The following is an 18,884-nucleotide window of genomic DNA, read 5'->3' on the forward strand; positions in this document are numbered from 1 at the left end:
AGACCTAGCTGACCACTTCTCTTCAAGAGGGGTACCCCTCCAGCCTTCCTCCCCAGAGCACTTCTCCGACTGCATTGTTTTAGGGGTGGGTGAAACCGCGCTGGGAGAGTAAACTCCCAGGCATTTCCTTCGGTTTTCCTTGCTGGCTGTATTCCTAGCGTTGTAGGACCGTAGCAACGGGCTGTTCCATTAGCAGTGGGTGAGGTTAAACGGTAAATAAACGGTAAACGGAAGGCAAACCCTCTCCTTACGAGAGGCCCTGGGCAGCGGTCTGGGAGCAGGGCCGCCGGCGGTGGACGCCCAGAGGCCGAGGGGCTGCTGAGCCAAGACCTCAGCGCTGTCTCGGGAGGCGGGTTCGCGGGCCCCCAAGCGGCGGCGGCCGAGGGGCTGCTGAGCCAAGACCTCAGCGCTGTCTCGGGAAGCGGGTTCGCGGGCCCCCAGGCGGCGGCGACCAGGGAGCTGCCCTGGGCCCCGACTGCCCCTGCCGCCCCCCGCCCCCCGAGCAGTACTCACCGGTTGGGTGGGGGACCCCGTCCCGCCCAGCCCGGGCCTCGGACCAGCTGGCGCCGCAGCTCGACTCGGGCTCGGGAGGTCCCGCCGGCTCCATATCTGCGCACTGCGCCCGCGCAGCCGGAAGTCCGTTTTGGCGAAATCATGATGATTGATCTCCCCTACCCGCGGGGAAAGTCCCGAGCAGGAAGAGACCCGTCGGCTTTGTAGATGCAGTTCTCAAACAGAAACTCGCAACTTCTCCAGATCTGAGTCTGAATTTGAATTGCTTTTTTTAAAAAAAAATCATGCCAGGAGCTCCCCACCCTGCGCCCACTTAAGCGATAGTCGGAGTAAAGGTGGCCGAAGCCCCTGGACTCAGCTGGAGAAATGATTGTTCTTCTGAGGGTTTATCCATTATTTTCTAAAAACTGTATCACACCAAGTCTGGCCTAAACAGGTCTATCATAAACGGACGCAGAATTAACTGACAGTAATTCCAGTTGCAGTCGCAAGCCTTTATTTAGCACCCATTGGGTACACAGCACCATCAAGACAAGGTTTTTGGTGCATGGAATACACATGTAGAGAACACAAACGCATATAATTAAATTACAGTTAAAAAATAAGTTGCTCTGTAAAAGAAGCATGTAATAGCTGGTGGTTTGCTGAGGAACTAATCAAAGGAAAACTCCTGGAGGTCTTGCTTTTTGAGCAGATTTTAAAGAGAGGAAAGGAGGCAAACTGGGGACAGAAAAGAGAACATTATTAAAAAGGATAACTTGGATAGTCTTGACAAACACAAATGGATTACAGAAGCAAGAGTATGGAGATGCAAAACGGGAGAAAAGAGCACGCTCTGGCAGCAAAGTTTTTTTTCTTTCAAGCAGTAAGATGGAAGAGTACTCCTTGCCAGGCCAGAAAGAAAGTCCTAAAGAGACTGGATAAGAAACTGAAGAGCTCAGCTAGGTCAGGTGAAGCAGTTGAAGAGCCCCTTACCCCGCTCTCAGTTTATAATATCAGCTTTTCAGTGTTCCACTCTTAAGAATGAGCAGACTTAACACACATATATGGAATCTAAAAAAAAAAATGATTCTGAAGAACCTAGGGGCAGGACAGGAATAAAGATGCTGTCCTCTATGCAGACATAGAGAATGGACTTGAGGACACAGGGAGGGGAAGGGTAAGCTGGGACGAAGTGAGAGTAGCATGAACATACATACACTACCAAATGTAAAACAGATAACTAGTGGGAAGCAGCCGCATAGCACAGGGAGAGATCAGCTCGGTGCTTTGCGTCCACCTAGAGTGGTGGGATAGGGAGGGTACGAGGGAGACACAAGAGGGAGGAGATATGGGGATGTATGTATATGTATAGCTGATTCACTTTGTTATACAGCAGAAATTAACACACCATTGTAAAGCAATTATACTCCAATAAAGATGTTAAAAAAAAATCCCTTATTTAAAAAAAAAAAAAAGAATGAGCAAACTGCCAAGATCTAACTAACTAACTGAGGAAAGCCTAAAACATGAAAGACAAAGACCAAAGGACACATACAGGGAAAACACAGAAACAAACCTTGCAGGTCACAGAATATTCAGGAAAAAGATAATATAGATATGAATGCCTGTATGTATGTTACACTATATAAATAGTATTTTCAAAGAGATAAGATACTGCAACCATGAACCAAAAATAGGATATTGAAGAAAAAAAAACATTCAGAGAAGAGAGCTCTAGAAATTTAAAATGAGACCAAAAAAAAAAACCTAACCAGAACAAAACAAAACCCAATCCCCACTCCGCAAAAACCCCCCAAACAAAAACCCAACACAGTAGGCAAATTGTAAGATTAAGTTGAGGAAATCTCCCAGAAAGTAGAGCAAGAAGACAAAGCTGGAAATTAAGAGAAAAGATAAGAAAATGAGAGAACCAATCCTGGAGGTCTAATGTCTAGATAAATAGGAAGAGACAACAGATAACAGACAACAGAACTATTTCATTAAAGAAATATAGTTCAAGAAAATTTCTCTGAAGAACAAAGTTTTCAGATTGAAAGATCCCTCCCACCAAGCACCTGGTATGAGGTATGAAAACTAACTCTTACTGGGAACAGAACATTGGGACAAAGAGAATGCTATAAGCTTGAAAAAAACTGGCCACGTATACAAAAGATAAAGAGCGGCTTTATCTGACTTCCAACAGTCACCCTGAAGGCCAGAGGTGAGAACATTTTCAGACTTCAAAGCAGCAACACTGGAATGTAGCAGATGTGTTCAAAATTGGGTATGGAAGCTACTCACGAACTGAGTACCCATACCCTGCCAAAATAGCAATCAAATGTAAGGGTAAAATAACATGTTCAAACATACAAGGGCTCAAAATATTCACCTCTCATTTTTCCCTTTCAAAAGCTACTGGAGGATGTGCTTCACCAATATGTGGGAGTAAATCCAGGAAAGGGGAAATAACGGGATTTAACTGGAAACAGACCTGACATAGGGAAGACAAAGGGAATCTCTTGGATGCTGACGAAAGATGACAGCTGTGAACCAGTACAGAATGAAGCAGATCAAGATGTTGATTTCTGCACAAAAACATTTTCCATACTTATCAAGTGTCTTCACTTTATTTTAGTGCATTGCCTAAAATTCCTGCATCTTTACTGTGAATAAATGGACTTCTCAACTTTCCTCATCTGTCTACAGGCTGTTTGGGTTATAATTTTTTGCTCCCTTTCCTAGCTCTTTGGTTTCCCACTCTCTAAACCAATTTCAAGTTAAATTTTTATTTAGTTCAATATTTTAAAGAAATTAATCGGGTCCAAACTTAGAAGAGATTTTTGTTTGAAAGGTAACCAAACTAAACCCAGAATCAAGATCAAAAAAAAAAAAAGAAAAAAAACCTCTCAAAAACCAGAACTACTTTTAATTACTCCTTTTTGAGCTAGTATTCCCATCCTGGTTCCTAGTGGGAAGTTCCTGGCAGCCAAATGTATATCTTTGTTATAGATAAAATTAGTTTTAACTCTTGGAGATTCTCATCCTCTTTCCACTAGACAATCATGGTCAGGTAACCTAGAGCAAAGTAACTTTCTCTAGGAAAATAATTTGCACATCATGCCTAGGAGAGTCCAAGGGTCTGTTTCAGACTTTGCAGTTCAGTAGAATTGTTTTGTTAAGTGAAATTCTTGCCCAGCACAATCTCTTCTGGCTTAAATAAGCCATGTCTGACTATTTTCTAAATTTCCTTTTCATAAGGCTCTATCTAGAACAAAAATATTCTAATTCCTCCAAGTTTCTACTCCCTCCTTTCCTGTCCGTGTTTATGTGGAAGGAGTGAAGAGAATCTGTGGAAAAGAAATTGAATCGCAAAGAGTGTGCCAAAACCTTCCCCACAGGAGAGCTTCTACCCCTTCTCATTCAAACGGACTGATGGGACACTTTCACGGAGCCAGATACAGCTTCTCCAACTAGCACTAAAATACTTGGAAGTAATATGCATGAAGTGAATTTCGACAGATGCTTCAGGCTCTGTTGCCCACCTTATGGTTCACAATGGTAAATTATTTGCCAGGAATTAAACATAAATAAATTTTGTAGGTAAAGATGTGAGCTTTGGCCCTTTGGGGCCATGAAAGTCAAAGATAATTCCAAAAGCAATAAGAAGTGCTGAAATCAATTGTGACATTTGTCTTTCTTAATATATAATTTACAAATAAGTTACAAATTATATAGCAGTATTTCATATAAAATATACACTTCCATCCTACTCATGTACAGTTGAACAGCAGTAAGAATAAAGAGATACCCTATGCATATGAAAATGTCCTTATTTTGTTCCTAGCGTTTCTAAGTAATGCAAATGGACCCCCCAACAAGGGTAAACTGAGAGGAATTCTCTTGATGGATCATAACCTAAATTAATGCCACTGACCACTGGGGTTTCTTTTGCATGACTCTAATTTCAGCTTGATAAGCTAATTTCATGAACAGGCACTAGCTACAGATTTATAATATTTTTTTCCTACACTTATTAAATCCACATTGGCAGAATATTTCTTTTTCAGGCATAGTCCCAGCTTCATAACCATAATCCCACGTTAGTTCTGTTCTTGCTTTCACATACCTAGAAAGTAGAAATTTTAAAAATAATCATAAATTACCCTGAATAACTACCAAATGAACCAAGTTTGATTATATCAATTTTCATATTAACATCATTAACCATCCTCAAAAATATGGTTTTCTCTCTCTCTCCAACAACAACCAATTAGGAATGCTCTTTTATTAAGAATAATCATTTAAGTTTTATTTCAAATCTACTAAAATCATAAGTAAGAAGAAACTTGTCAATATCCACAAGGAAGGAAGTGTGTTTTGCAAACAGTGGAACTCAGTAATGTGATGAGGCATGTGGTGTGGTAGTTGGGGGCAGTTTGGACTCAAAGATGTAGCATTCTGCATCATTTATCCTCTGAACTGAACTGGCTGAGGCCTGCCATCCTTAGCCTTTCCAGGCATTAACTCTAAGAGGAAATAAGAATGAAAATTTCAGCTATTTAAAATTTTACTGACCACAACAGTTTGGGATAACTGAATATTCTAGGGTGCCAGATATGTGGGGCTATAGCATATATCTTCTCTTAATATTTTTCTATTGTTATTTTTAAAGTCACAATTTCAAAATGAAATCATATAAAAAAAATTTTCAAACCTGTTGGTGAAGAACGCCACCAATGGAAAATTTCTGTCATGTGTTTCTACAAAAACATTCTGTACCAAAAGATTTGGGCAACAACTATGCTGTTAAAAAAATAAACACAGAGGTTAGACATAGCATCAAGTTTGATACCTTGTTCTTTGCAGCATTAGAATACCATTCTGTTTCCAACACATCTAACTTATTTTTGTTTATATCTTTTTTTTCCTGACTAGTATATAGAATATCATAGCTCATTACAATTTTGTTGACGGTAGGAATCCATTCAGAAAAGCCCTGTTTTGACACTCTTACATCTTTCCAGTAGAAAGGCAAAATGGTGCAAACCCCTATAGAAGATAATCTGTCAGTATTTATCGTTATTATAGATGCATATCTTTTGATTCAGCAATCCAGTATCTGGAAATGTATCCGACAGATATATCTGCACATGTATCCATGTGTAAGATTATTCACTGAACATTGTTTTTAACAGTAGAAGTTTGGAAACAATCCAAATATCTATCTAAAGAGGATTGGTTACTTGAACTTTAGGATATCCACACATTGGAATTCTATGCAGCTATTAATATAAACAAAAAGAACAAGGAGCTCTGTGTACTGATTAGAAAGATCTCCAGGGCACGTTGCTAATTAAAAAAAAAACAAGGTATAGGATAGTAAATATAATATGCTATCTTTTATGTAATGGGTAGGAATAAGAACATATATTTATATTTACTTGTATTTGCATAAAGAAACTATAAGAATACACAAAAAAGTAGTAAAAATGATTTAACTATAGAGGGTGGATTGGGGGCCGGGTGAATGTGGGCACAGTACATTTTTTTTAAACAAAACAAAAAGTTTAATATGAAGAATGTATATGACCTGAGTTTTACAACACAGTCAAACAGACCCGTTGGAAAGGGTACCTGTATACGTAACTGATTTCTCTGCTGAACATGACCTTCTCCTTTCTCCAAGGCTTCTAACATGATGATACTATTTCCTCCTATTACCACCATTCCAATATTGTTCTGTTGCCCACTAGCTGCCACCTCTACACATTCATCTATCACCAGATTCATAAAGGGATCAAATCCCAGCAATTTTCCTCAGACATATTTGCCACCATTAAATTTCAATGATAACTTCCTGTCCACACAGTTTTTTCAATTTGGGCCTGGTAAGCTTTACTCATGGTGCCTACTTGGCAGGGTCAGAGCTACCTTGATACAGAATTCTGTTTGGCTGTATGTATGTATGTAGGTATTCTCTAAGGCTTTTTATTTTATTTAAACTTCGAAATCTTGTGAATGTGTTATCTAAGTAGAAAATTAAATTTAAAAAGAAAGAAAAGCCCGTTTTTTTCCTCCTATAAAGAAGGGATGGACCCAGCTGGTGAAACCAACCATATAGTTCTAGTGCAGCCACCATTCAACATAACCTACCAGAAAGGAAGCCACAACAGTCCTTTGCTAGAGATCATTCTTTTTTTTTTTTTTTTTTTTTTTGGTACGTGGGCCTCTCACTGTTGTGGCCTCTCCTGTCGCGGAGCACAGGCTCCGGACGCGCAGGCTCAGCGGCCGTGGCTCACGGACCCAGCCGCTCTGCGGCATGTGGGATCTTCCCGGACTGGGGCATGAACCCGCGTCCCCTGCATCGGCAGGCAGACTCTCAACCACTGCGCCACCAGGGAAGCCCTAGAGATCATTCTTTAATGATCTTCTGGCTCTCCTGGCATGTTTAATAGCTCCTAGCATGTTTGGCAATAGTGTAGAAGTAGTGAAAGTGGAATAGAGAAAAGCAGTTGTAGGAAAGAGGAAGGGAGGAGAGGATTCTGTTTCCTGTTAACCAAGTATCCTCCTAACTAGGACAGAGAAAAAGAAAAAAGCCAAATAAAGATTTATCTAGCAAGGAGAAAAGCTCTTTGGTTTTAAAGATTTTCCGACTTAAGAGTATTTTCTCTTCTGATGGCACCTGAATTACATGTAAAATTATCACTGAGGGCTTCCCTGGTGGCATAGTGCTTAAGAACCCACCTTCCAATGCAGAGGACACGGGTTCGAGCCCTGGTCCGGGAAGATCCCACGTGCCACGGAGCAACTAAGCCCGTGCGCCACAACTACTGAGCCTGTGCTCTATAGCCCACGAGCCACAACTCCTGAAGCCCGCATGCCTAGAGCCCATGCTCCGCAACAAGAGAAGCCACCGCAATGAGAAAGCCCGCTCACCACAACAAAAAGTAGCCCCTGCTTGCCCCAACTAAAGAAAGCCCGCGCGCAGCAATGAAGACCCAACGTAGCCAAAAATAAATTAATTAAAATAAAATAAAAATAATCACTGAACGTCAACTTCAAACTACTCAAAAGTCATTTTAAAGAGGTGTTGAGGAAATTCCCTGGTGGTCCGGTGATTAGGACTCCACTTTCACTGCTGAGAACACAGGTTCGATCCCTGGTCAGGGAGCTAAGATCCCGCCAGCTGTGCGGCGTGGCCGGGGGGGGGGGGGGGGGGAAGAAAAAGGGAGTGTTGAGCTTCGCAAAGGGAATGCATAAAAGAATCATGGGCCATGCATGCTTCCCATTACTTTAAGGGAAAAAGCAAAGCTGCCCATCCCACTAATTCAACCCCAGAGAGGAAGAAGAGCTCTGATACAGATCAAAGAGAAAAATTAAGGCCATATCCAGGGATCAGAGTACTAGAGTGGACCTTTCCAAAGATGTGTGGAGGGTATCAAAGTTCCCATCCTCCTTCCACGACTCCTCTTCACTCTCCTGGATAGGATAAGCAAGGACAAAGTGGAGCCCAGAGAGTACGGGGCATACAGGTGGCTTCCACATGGTCCAGTTGGCCAAAGAGAGTCTATATACACACTGGGACTAGAGGTTGAAGCGGATTTTTTTTCCTGTAGGATTCCTGGGACCATACATTCTTTGATAAACATGTATGACGGTAGGAGGCAGGATAGAATAGCAGTATGATGGGAAAGCTACAAGGTAACTCCACACTACTCAGTAGTTATGGCCAATAATACAAGTTATCCCTCTTATCATGAAGATGCCAGGAGTCTTAAGTCTTGAACCTTAAAATCAGAGAAATCATAAATATTTCTCTGTATAAACAAAAATAAATCTCATTACATATATCCCAAACATACACAGAAACAGAAAACGACTATGGTTTAGGAATAAAAAAGGAGTAAGATAGTAAAATGCAATATTCTGATAAATGTACTGGTTTTCTGTACTAAGCCACTAAACCACTCAAAACTTAGTGAGAGTAAGCAAAACATAAGTACTCCCAACTGATTTTTTTGAATAGAGGCATTTCTGAATAAAACATACTGTATTATATAAGACACAAAAGAGAAGCTTATTCTATGAGTCCCATTGTGATATTTTTTTGAAGTAATGAATCTTGAAAACCTTTCAATAAACATATATGATTTTCTTACTATTTCTTATAGCTTTCTCAAGCAAATGTTTACTGTGTGCCAGGTACCTTTTAAGCACTTTATATATAATACATTTAATCTTCATAACGTCCTAGACAGTTATTATTATCTCCATATTATACGGGTGGGAAATACAGCATAGAGAGGTCAAGTAACATGCCCCAGGTCATGTGTGGAGGACTGGCATTTTTTAAAAATTTTTTAATTGAAGTATATTTGGTTAGGACTGGCATTCTAATCTAGGTAGTCTGGCTTTGGAGTCTTTTAATCATATTTTCCTCATGATTTTGTTAAGAAGCCTAGGAAAAAAAAAATGTGTTTAGACATAGGAACCTCAGCCCATATACTCACATTAAGGAAGCGGCCCACATTTCCTTCTTTTGTGGCATCCAATAAAAACACACTCCCTTTATTGAACTTTAGAGAATCAGATGAAGCATTCTTGGTTTCACTTGGTAACTCTTTATCACAAAAGACCTGCTGGTTTTGACATGCTGGAGATTTTTCCTCTTGGGGCTTTTGTATTTGAATCCCATTCTGATCATCCAGTGTGACTGTTTGGTGACATCTGCCTCCTGGTGGAGTTTCTTCTCTACATTTAGTTATATCTATCACATCTGATTCAATCACAGGGTTGTCTTCAGAATCTTCAGCTTGGTTTGAGCTTGAGTCCTCTAATAAACGTTGTGGAAGGAATTGTCAGGAAATATAATTGGCTGAGCAACAGTGGTGAGAGTAACAATTCTAATTAAATGCAAGCTGTGCTAATTATTGCTAATCCTTACAATGTATTAAGGTAGACAGTACTCCAATTTTACAAATGAAAACTTCAAGCCTCTGAAGGCTTAAGGGATTCACCTAACTAGCAATAGTAATGAGAAGTGGGGTAAGAAACCCAGAAATATCTGACCCCAAAGCCTGCCTTCTTTCTACTACATAACAATGCCTTTTTATGAATCTGTGTACATGTTGCTTCCTGTTACTATATTTAATCTCTACTCCTTAGAAACTGACTTACCTCTCTTCAACTTTGGAATCTGCATTTAAGTGTATTCTAAACAGCTGTAACAGAGAGGGTATTTAGGGAGCACTTTAGGCCTTTAATATACCAATGAAAGGCCTGAGGAGACCCTGATGGAGTCACCCTCTATAAGTCCCAATAGTAATAACTATTGCTATGGGTTTTGTATACATTAGTGTTTGGAGTTTTTACTAGATGATCATTCAGTAATTACACTTTTACAAACAACAGTACTTTAGAAGAAGATGAACTACTTATTTTTCTTATCGAATAATGGAAATAATTTTTTGAAAATATTCAAAAGTATGAATGCATGTCAAATGGAATAAAATGATTTATTTTTAAAAAGTCATTTGTGTCACCTAATTCAGTGGCACAAAGAAATTATACTTCTCTAAAATTAATGTTTTCGATGTAATCATCACTGTTGCTGGCTGCTACTCCTACATGTACTCATATTTTAATCATGGGTTACTTGTGAGCCATAATAGTACATAACTAATTTTTGTGGTGCCTGCTATATACATTGTAGTAGTCAATGGAAATGACAAAAGAACCAAAAGTAACAGTAGTCGTATGGCTCACATGCATTAAATGGTGATATATCAGAATGTCATCCCAAAATATGCATCTCTGACATAAGGACTATTTTGAGCTAAGGGCAATTAAGTAGCAATACAGGAAAAGCTCAGCCCTCCCCCCATGTGTCTAAAAGCAGGATATAAATTTACAAAGGTGTCCCTCCATCTATAATACTAGGAAGGACAAAAGTTAATTACCAGAGATAACTATAGACCTTTGTCAGCTTGGAGACTGAACCAAAGCAATCTACATAGCATACTTGACTAACTAGCCTTTATCTACCATTGGTTTCACATATATCTGGGTTCCCACAATTTCCACCACGAGATATTCAAGGCCCTTTTCCTTTGTCTTGTTATTCCTCTAAAAATTTATTGTTCTTTGACTAAGATACTAGATAAGCCAGAGTTCTAAGCCACCTCTCTGAGTTACTCATCTCTGAGTACTCATGTGTTATGTGTATAATATGCATACTAATAAACTTTTGTTTTTCTCTTGTCAATCTGTCTTTTGTCAGTCTAATTTACAGGGCTCTGGCTAGACAGCTTAAGATGGGTAGAAAGAGATTTTCCTCCTCTACAGGTGAAATTATTATAAGTGCCCTTTCTTGATAGACCTTTTCTGTCAAGGAGCTGCCTTGCCTCCCCCAGTCTCCATCCTTTAAGACCAGGTGGGGGGGAGTTGGGGGTGCAGATGCAAGGAAGCCCAAAGGCAGAAGAGGCAATGGTTGGTCAGTTCCTCACAAAGGGTCATGTCTCAGCAATGCCTCTCCACTGAGGGATATATTGAAATGCAAATGAACAAAATCCAAGTTTGTCAGGTTGTAATATTAACCATGGCAGGTCCGGTAAAACTGAAAGATAAGCACTCAGGGTAGCAATATTTACACTTTTTGCTAAGCATCCCCTGCAGCAGCACTGGCTGGAATACTGCAGGAGAATGATGTGTCTTTATTTTTAAGGAGGCTAAACGAAGGGTTAGGAAATAGCTGCATTGGACAATGCTTCCAAAGCCATAGATGGACTATGCAGACTTGGAGCTGACCACCCCATTCTCCTGCCACGCATCAAGTCATGGTTGGCATCTAGACCAGGGGTCAGCAAACTTCTTCTGTAAGGGGCCAAACGGTAAATACTGTAAGCTTTGTGGGCCACATGGTCTCTGTTGTGACTATTCAGTCTGCTGCTATAGTGTGAAAGTAGACAGAGACAACATGTAAACGAAAGAGTGTGGCTCTGTTCCAATACAACTTTATTTAGGAACACTGAAATTATAATTTCCTATAATTTTCAAGTGTCACAAAGTATTACTTATCTTCCCATTTTTTCTCAGTTATTATTTAAAAGGTAAAAATTATCTTAGCTCATAGGCTATACATAAACAGGTAGTGGGCTGGATTTGGCCCACCAATTATAGTTTGCCAACCTCTGATCTAAACAAGTAGAAACTCTTGTGATGAATGCCACATTTTTGTTATGGAGTCTGAGAAAATGAGCCACAAGTACTGAGCAAGAGAGACAAAAAGGCAGAAGAGGCAGGCAATCAGACTGAAACAAAGCCTACCTCTCATTTCCTTGGCTTTAGAGTTCAGATGTACTTGAGTTGGTTTAAATCCACCATTATCTTCTGAGGTGACAGACTCTGAGGAAGTAAATCCCTTAAAAGAAAACAAGGAAGATGTCTTTACTTCCTAGGTCAGGAAAAAAAATTTAATTTAGCAGTAAGGCCTCTTTCATCAAGTGTCAATCTTCACAGGCTATAGCTACTAGATTAGTTTTGAAAGCCTCTCTGAAGTGATGGCCCTTATGGCTGTATTTTACTCCTAGGCACTTTAGTGAGCAACAGCTATGAAAATTATAAGGACTGTCAAGACACTCTTTAGGCATTATAAATTCAAAATAAAATTCAAATACACCTGTCTGTATCCCTCAATTCTGATGCCAGATTATAAATTTGGCTTCAACTATAAGATGTGCAAAGATTAAAAACACTCTTTGGCTAGTTACTTCAAAGAAAAGGTTAAAGGAATTGCCTGTCTCCATGAGTTGCAGACACTGCAGTCACTTTAAATGGTAATGATAACTTTCAAAAAGGGGTATATGCTGAGCACAATGCTTGGTACTCAACTAAGTGCTCCATACATGTTGACCATTATTATTATTTATGTACTTCAATGGTCAACATGTGTGGAGCACTTAGTTGGGTGTCAAGCATTGTGCTACACAAAGTTTCTGATGTTTATCTCATTTAATCCTCTTAACTCTGAGACAGATACTATTATTCTCATTCTACAGATAAAGAAATGTAGACAGAGAGATGTCAAGCAGCTAGTAAGCTGCAGTGCTGGAGGGCAAACCCAAGCCTATGTGATCCCCCGGCCCAATCTTTTCATAATCATGTGGTACTGAGGAGGTACCTACTGAATGTTACTAGGCAGAGGGCAAATATTTGCACACCACCTAGGGCAGAGTTTTTATTTTTCATCAACAAGCCTTACCGTGAAATACCATTATGTCTGCCTGTTCTTTTCTTCCTGTATCATTCTGTTTCGAAGTTACAGTCTCTGACTATTCTTCTCAGTACAGACTGAAAAGTGTACCTTCAGAGGCTATCATGTAAAATGTTGCTTTCTTGATGATTCTTTCATTAGGCTGCTTCTCTTCTTTCTCCTACATCTCACACCATCTCTCCTTAACTTAAATTACTCTATCCTTCTTTTCTTATTATGTAATACTATCAACTCTTGAACACTTTAGCTTCTTCTACAAATTCTTAGACTGGATAGGTCTCAGTAGAATACACTGTCAGATCATGACCAACATTCTCCTTATATATCTAAGTTGGGAACATGCCAACCACCATGGAAGATACTAAGTAAATAAAACATAGTCCTAACACTTTAACAGCACCACATTACAAAATAATAAAAGAAATCCTACACATTATTAAGTAACACAATTTGAACTAAGTAATAGTTAATGTTCTCAGAAGGGCACCATCTACATTTTGCAGTTTTTACCATCTTTTCCCCATTGTGTTGAATACTGGCCGTCTTGGTTTTAGGACTTCTAATGACTGAATGATACTGAATTCTTGAAATATTGTTACATTTCATTTCTCTGAAAAGGAAAAAAAAGTTATTCTGTATATCACTAAAAATGCTCTTTATTGTGCCCTGAAATATAGATAGCTTCACTGTTACATAAATATCCATTAGAAATTAATCTAAGTTATAACATCTATGCCTACCCCTCACTAGAAGAAAAAAGTATAATCATATTTTAAAGTCAATCATTTTTGAAGTATATTAAAAAACTGAAGAAAACCTAAGAAAAGCTTTGCAAATAAAACAGTAATAGAAAATAAAAAGAACTGCAAAAGTTACGACATCCATAAAGAACCTGATTAAAGTCAAAGTTTTTAAAGGTAAAACTCCACAAATGGAAACTGAGGAAGTAAAGTATGTTGGCTAGATTTTTAAATCTAAGTGCCCTAGATTTCTCACAGTGTTAAACTTACAACTGTGAAGCAAGTTGACATATAGGAGATATATAGGAGTGGAAGTGGAAAGTAAGAAAGAAAGATGAAAGAGAAAGAACTACTCTTGATCAATAGTATACAGCATAGATCAATCTTGATTGGGTTCATAAGATCTCACTCACATAATGGGCTCTTTGGGATTATTATGGAGCTTAGGTGGACACTCCTCAGTCACAGCACTTCTAGGATATGTCTCCAATTCTAATGGGATAACTTCAACCTCACAATCTGCAACTTCTATTTTCCTCTTTTTTGAAAACATATTTTTCATAATATTCTCTTCTTTTCCATTTTCATCAATAGCATCAGAATTCTCAGTGTTAGATCTGCTTAGTAATCTTCCTAAAAGAAAAAAGTAAAAGAGCTTAACACAACAAAAAATAACACAATTACTAGCAACAAAAGGGCATCTCTTCTGCTCTGTTACTAAAGAACCCTATAGGGTATACCTTATTTCTAGAATGAAGATAAACACTAACTCATCCTAGAAAGCTATTGTAAGAAATAATATATAAAAGACCAAGAAGAGATTTCGTATCTCCCAGTACATGAAAAAATATAGGGCATCTAAAAGAAGTATTTGTCTGTTGTGGTATAACATGAAAGAGAAGAGATTTAGCTACAATAATATAAAACAAAAATACAGATCAGAAAGCATTCTAGAAAATTAGAGAGGTGAACTCTAGTCTTAAAATTTCAGCTTTTGTGTCTAGTTATAAATGCTTTATCACTTAAAACCTTTACTCTTTTTATAAAGTGACCTATTTAAATCTGTGGTGATATGTGCCTATTCTCATATTAAGCCCTAGTGTAATTAAAATCTTCACCTGAAGCTTACGCATTTTCTTTCAAGGAACTCAAAATTATAGTTAACAAGTCAAAATTAGCAACTAGATCAGAGAGATAACTTAGGTGCATTTTCTAGCAATGCAGATAAAGCCAATGAATGATACTTTCTGGACACGATTTGGCATTTTACGGGCAGCATCAAAGAGTTATTTTGAGAAATACGAGAGATGAATTGTCTAGGTAAGTTGTGTAGTATGTGTGTCTGTAAGTGGTATGTGGTAGGGATCCAGGTGTGACTATTCTGAACTCTGATAATTCTTGCCCTCACTGAAGTGAACCTGGAATTTCAGATGAGGAGGGTTGCTCTAGTCCCTGCTGCCTAGCACATTTCCTTTAGATTGCGTTGAGAGTCGTGTTTCTCCAACCTTTCTCATTTCATGGTACGCACAGAAAGTGAGGATTTTTGCCTAACACTCTGGGGTAAAAGGAAGAGACAACTAGAGACCAACGTGTCTGGCCTGTGGGATATGGCCTGAAAGAATCAGTAATTGCACAACTGTAACACACTGGTTGGAAACTTTCACTCAGAACATGGGCAACTCTCTTGAGTCCCTGAAATGGAGTGAACTGCTTTGCCTGAATCATCACCTGAAGGTATTTATTACAATGTTAACCTATTAAATTCTAATAGCTCAAGACACTGAACAAGACAGTCTTTGATTAATAATCTTTACCTTAGCAAATCAGTCATTTAGATTTCCTATTTAAATAGGAAGCTTTCTTACCTTACCCCAAAGCATCTGCAGCCACAGAGACCAAAAAATGTGCCTCACACAATAACCCAAGTTTTATCCCTTAGCCTTTCTTTTCTGGAACACCTGATACCTCCTCCTAAGGCATTTCATCCCTTCAGTGCTCAATTTCCCAGTCACTTGTCTTTCTCTGATGCTCCTCCTATATATTGTTGCTCTTGTCCTTGCTATAAGATCTCAGTGGCCCTGACTAGTAAAATGGAGATTCAGAAATGTAGATCTTACTATAGAGTAATGCGAAAGTAAACCTTTGCTTTACCTGAATAGGTGCAAACAAACGTCCCTCTGTCAATGTCATCTAGGCAGCGTACTCCCCATCCCTTCTTCTCAGTTTTGAATACTTGTAGCCTCACTTGAGGTCCATGTTGGACAACTCGGTTTTGACACATTCGTTGATTACATTTGCACAACAGGCTGCATTCATAAATGCTGTCAATAAAACATACAAGAGAAAAATCAATCAGACATCTTAAATTAAAAGCATAAGCACTTTATATTGCTACGTCACTATTAATTACCAAGAGAGACAGACTAAGTGTGAAGGCTCCTAGAACTAGACTGCCTGGTTTCCATCATAGCTCCAGCATTTACTAGCTGCGTGACCTTGAATTTAACCTCTCTGTACTTCAATTTTCCATTTTTAAAATGGGGATTATATGATACTACCTACTTCTTGGGGTTGTTTTGTGAAGATTAAATGAGTTGGTATCTACAAAGTGCTTGAGACAATGCCTGGCACATAGTAAAGGTTAGCTCTTTAAAAATGTCTAGCAATGTCTACGAAGGAAATGTCTAGGAAGGGAAAGTCTAGGAAGAAAATTTTCTGTTTATTTTTATTAATAACAGCCATGAGAAGTTGAAAATTCCCAATTCTCAGACAAGCTTTGCACAGTATACATCTTAATGGGGAACCGTCTACCCAAAGTAAGCTAACCCTAGCAGGGAAGAGTCAGACTCAAAGCAGATGAGTGTTAGAAACAGTCTGCATGTTACATGTGTGCTCTCTGACTTCCATTTCCAAGAACAATATACAAGTTTGTTTTTTTAATTCCTTAATTTAGATTTTTGGTATAAGAAATTAAGATTTAACAACATTTATAAGACTACAGGCCACAATGATAAAGTACCCTTCTTCAAAGATATAAACACCCTGCAACGGATCCTCAAGGTATCTTACCCAGTAGGTATCTGTCTCTGTAGTCTTTTATATTTATATCCAGTGGTTATTTTACTACTTAACAAGGGGCAAGTCTTGGCATTCCTTGCTGTCAGTTGAAGACATGCACATTTTGTTCTAAAAGGCAACGGATGGAGAAGTCAGAATAAAAAAGCACCAAGTTAAGAGACTATCTTGACAAAAGTGTAAAGGATGTAATTGTATTTAGAATAGTTGTTTGGTTCATGGACTGTTAGACTTCTTCCCTAAATAAAAAAGACCTCTTTGAAAGACAACATCTACCAAAAATTTATAAATAATTATAAACTGCCCTGTACCTCTATTTGCTCATGAAATACTTAACTTTATGAGTTTTCTCTAACTTTTCAAAATGAATTCCTTTCATTTCCTATTCTGCAAAACCTTCTTTGTAAAAATTCTATGTCTGCTCTCTTACAATGGATAAACTTATATGTGTCAAACTCAAAAGGGCATATTGCATATGTCTTGTATTATCTCTCCCTCCAGTGACATGAAAATAAATTGGGGAGACTGATGCTGGGTATCTGGCTACTACAATCTGTTTTTCATAACATTGCTAAGCAGTAAACATGCAACCATAAAAAAATTTTCCCGGGCTTCCCTGGTGGCGCAGTGGTTGAGAGTCTGCCTGCCGATGCAGGGGACACGGGTTCGTGCCCCAGTCCGGGAAGATCCCACATGCCACAGAGCGGCTAGGCCCGTGAGCCATGGCCGCTGAGCCTGCGCGTCCGGAGCCTGTGCTCCGCAACGGGAGAGGCCACAACAGTGAGAGGCCCGCATACTGCAAAAAAAAAAAAAAAAAAAATTTCCCTCTAACTATTTAGATAACTATCTAACATGACAGGGACTTGTAAATCGATAGGGAGTAAAGAACCTGGTTATCTCGGCTATAAACTAGGTATGTAACCACTGGTAAGCTGGTTAAAATCTCTGAATCCTGTCTTGTATGTTGAATGGTAAGTGACTTTAAGGTCTTTTCCTCTATGATTTGCTTCTGCATTTCTCTGTTTATACACAATACATGTCAGAGTGGTAACTACTGTTTGCAACAGAAAAAAACAAGCAATAAATTCATTAATTTGGATTCTATTTACAGATGTAGAAATCTACTGTTGCTTTTTTTAGTATGACTTTGCAAAGTTTAAAAAGTACAGAAAAACACAAACAATAATACAATAAACACTCATATTTTGACCATATAGAATTAGCTGTCATCATTTTGTCTAGTCCTTTTAGTTGACCCTTGAACAATGAGTTTGAACTGCATGGGTCAACTTATACATGGATTTTTTTCAAGAGTAAATACCACAGTACTACACGATTCACGGTTGGTTGAATGCTCGGATGTGGAACTACAGATGTGGAACCCCTTATATGGAGGGCCAACTATGTTATATGTTATATTTTCTATTGCATGGAGGGTCAGCAGCTCTAACCCCTGCATTGTTCAAGGGCCAACTGTAATTTAAAACATATATACTGTATATATGATCTTCCTTAAAAAAAAAAAAAAAAAGCATTACAGATAAAACTAAACTCTCAAGAGGTTTGGTGAGGCATCCTTTATACTTTTTACATACATATTTATCTACAAACAATATATTGTATTTTTTTAAAAAGTACTATAGTTATTATCCTACAACTTTTTTCATTCAATATGTTTTTGAGACCCATCTGTGTTATATACAAATCTAGTTATTTCCTGTTAACTTTTCCACAGCATTTAGATTACAATTAAGTTGCTTGGTATACAATTAAGTTGCTTCTAGTTTTCAATACACCAAAAATGCTACAACATCCTTATTCTTACGCACATGTGTAAGCATCTCTAGGGTAGTAGCTTTCAAATATTTTTGACTATGACTCACAGTAAGAAATATATTTTCTTCACAATCCTACAGAAGCATGCATATTTATATGTGTATGCATACAAGCAGAAATAACAGTGGCATGAAGTACCTTATCATGTGTGATGCACGTGGGTACCTTCTATATGATTTAATTTTTAAAATGCTAGTTACAAGTGATTTTACATCCTAGTAAACCTGTAGCTTGAAAAACAATGCTCTAGATAGACTTAAAAGTACTATTGCTAGAAAGCAGTTATGCATGTCTTCAACTGCTGTGTAATTGTGTAAGAACCCTCCTCCCTCCCCACAAATGACCATCTGGGTTGGTACAGAATTCTAGTTTTACCTTTATTTTCCGTCAGCATTTTAAGCTAATATGCCTCCTTTTTGTCTTCTTTCTGATGAAAAGTGTGTTGTCAATCTATTCTTCCTCTTTTC

At 38.5% G+C, this 18,884-nt stretch overlaps 1 protein-coding gene across 3 annotated transcripts in view; it reads right to left on the reverse strand.

Annotated features, from left to right (window-relative positions):
• SETDB2 (SET domain bifurcated histone lysine methyltransferase 2) overlaps positions 1-18,884 on the reverse strand; it is a 74,103-nt gene that overhangs the window by 31,480 nt on the left and 23,739 nt on the right. For 2 of the 3 annotated variants that reach the window (XM_082859589.1, XM_082859588.1), the window contains 8 exons: positions 16,576-16,692; positions 15,658-15,827; positions 13,920-14,139; positions 13,277-13,376; positions 11,821-11,914; positions 9,006-9,328; positions 5,210-5,298; positions 4,239-4,621 (listed from right to left, as the gene is read on the reverse strand). In XM_082859589.1, coding sequence (XP_082715715.1) covers positions 4,504-4,621; positions 5,210-5,298; positions 9,006-9,328; positions 11,821-11,914; positions 13,277-13,376; positions 13,920-14,139; positions 15,658-15,827; positions 16,576-16,692 — 1,231 coding nt within the window. In that variant the 3' untranslated portion in view covers positions 4,239-4,503. Of the gene's footprint in view, positions 1-4,238; positions 4,622-5,209; positions 5,299-9,005; positions 9,329-11,820; positions 11,915-13,276; positions 13,377-13,919; positions 14,140-15,657; positions 15,828-16,575; positions 16,693-18,884 lie in introns of those variants that run through there. The other variant, XM_082859590.1, reaches the window with a different exon arrangement.

This window comes from Leucopleurus acutus (genome assembly GCF_964270905.1).
Source record: "Leucopleurus acutus genome assembly, chromosome: 18".
Classification (NCBI taxonomy): domain Eukaryota; kingdom Metazoa; phylum Chordata; class Mammalia; order Artiodactyla; family Delphinidae; genus Leucopleurus; species Leucopleurus acutus.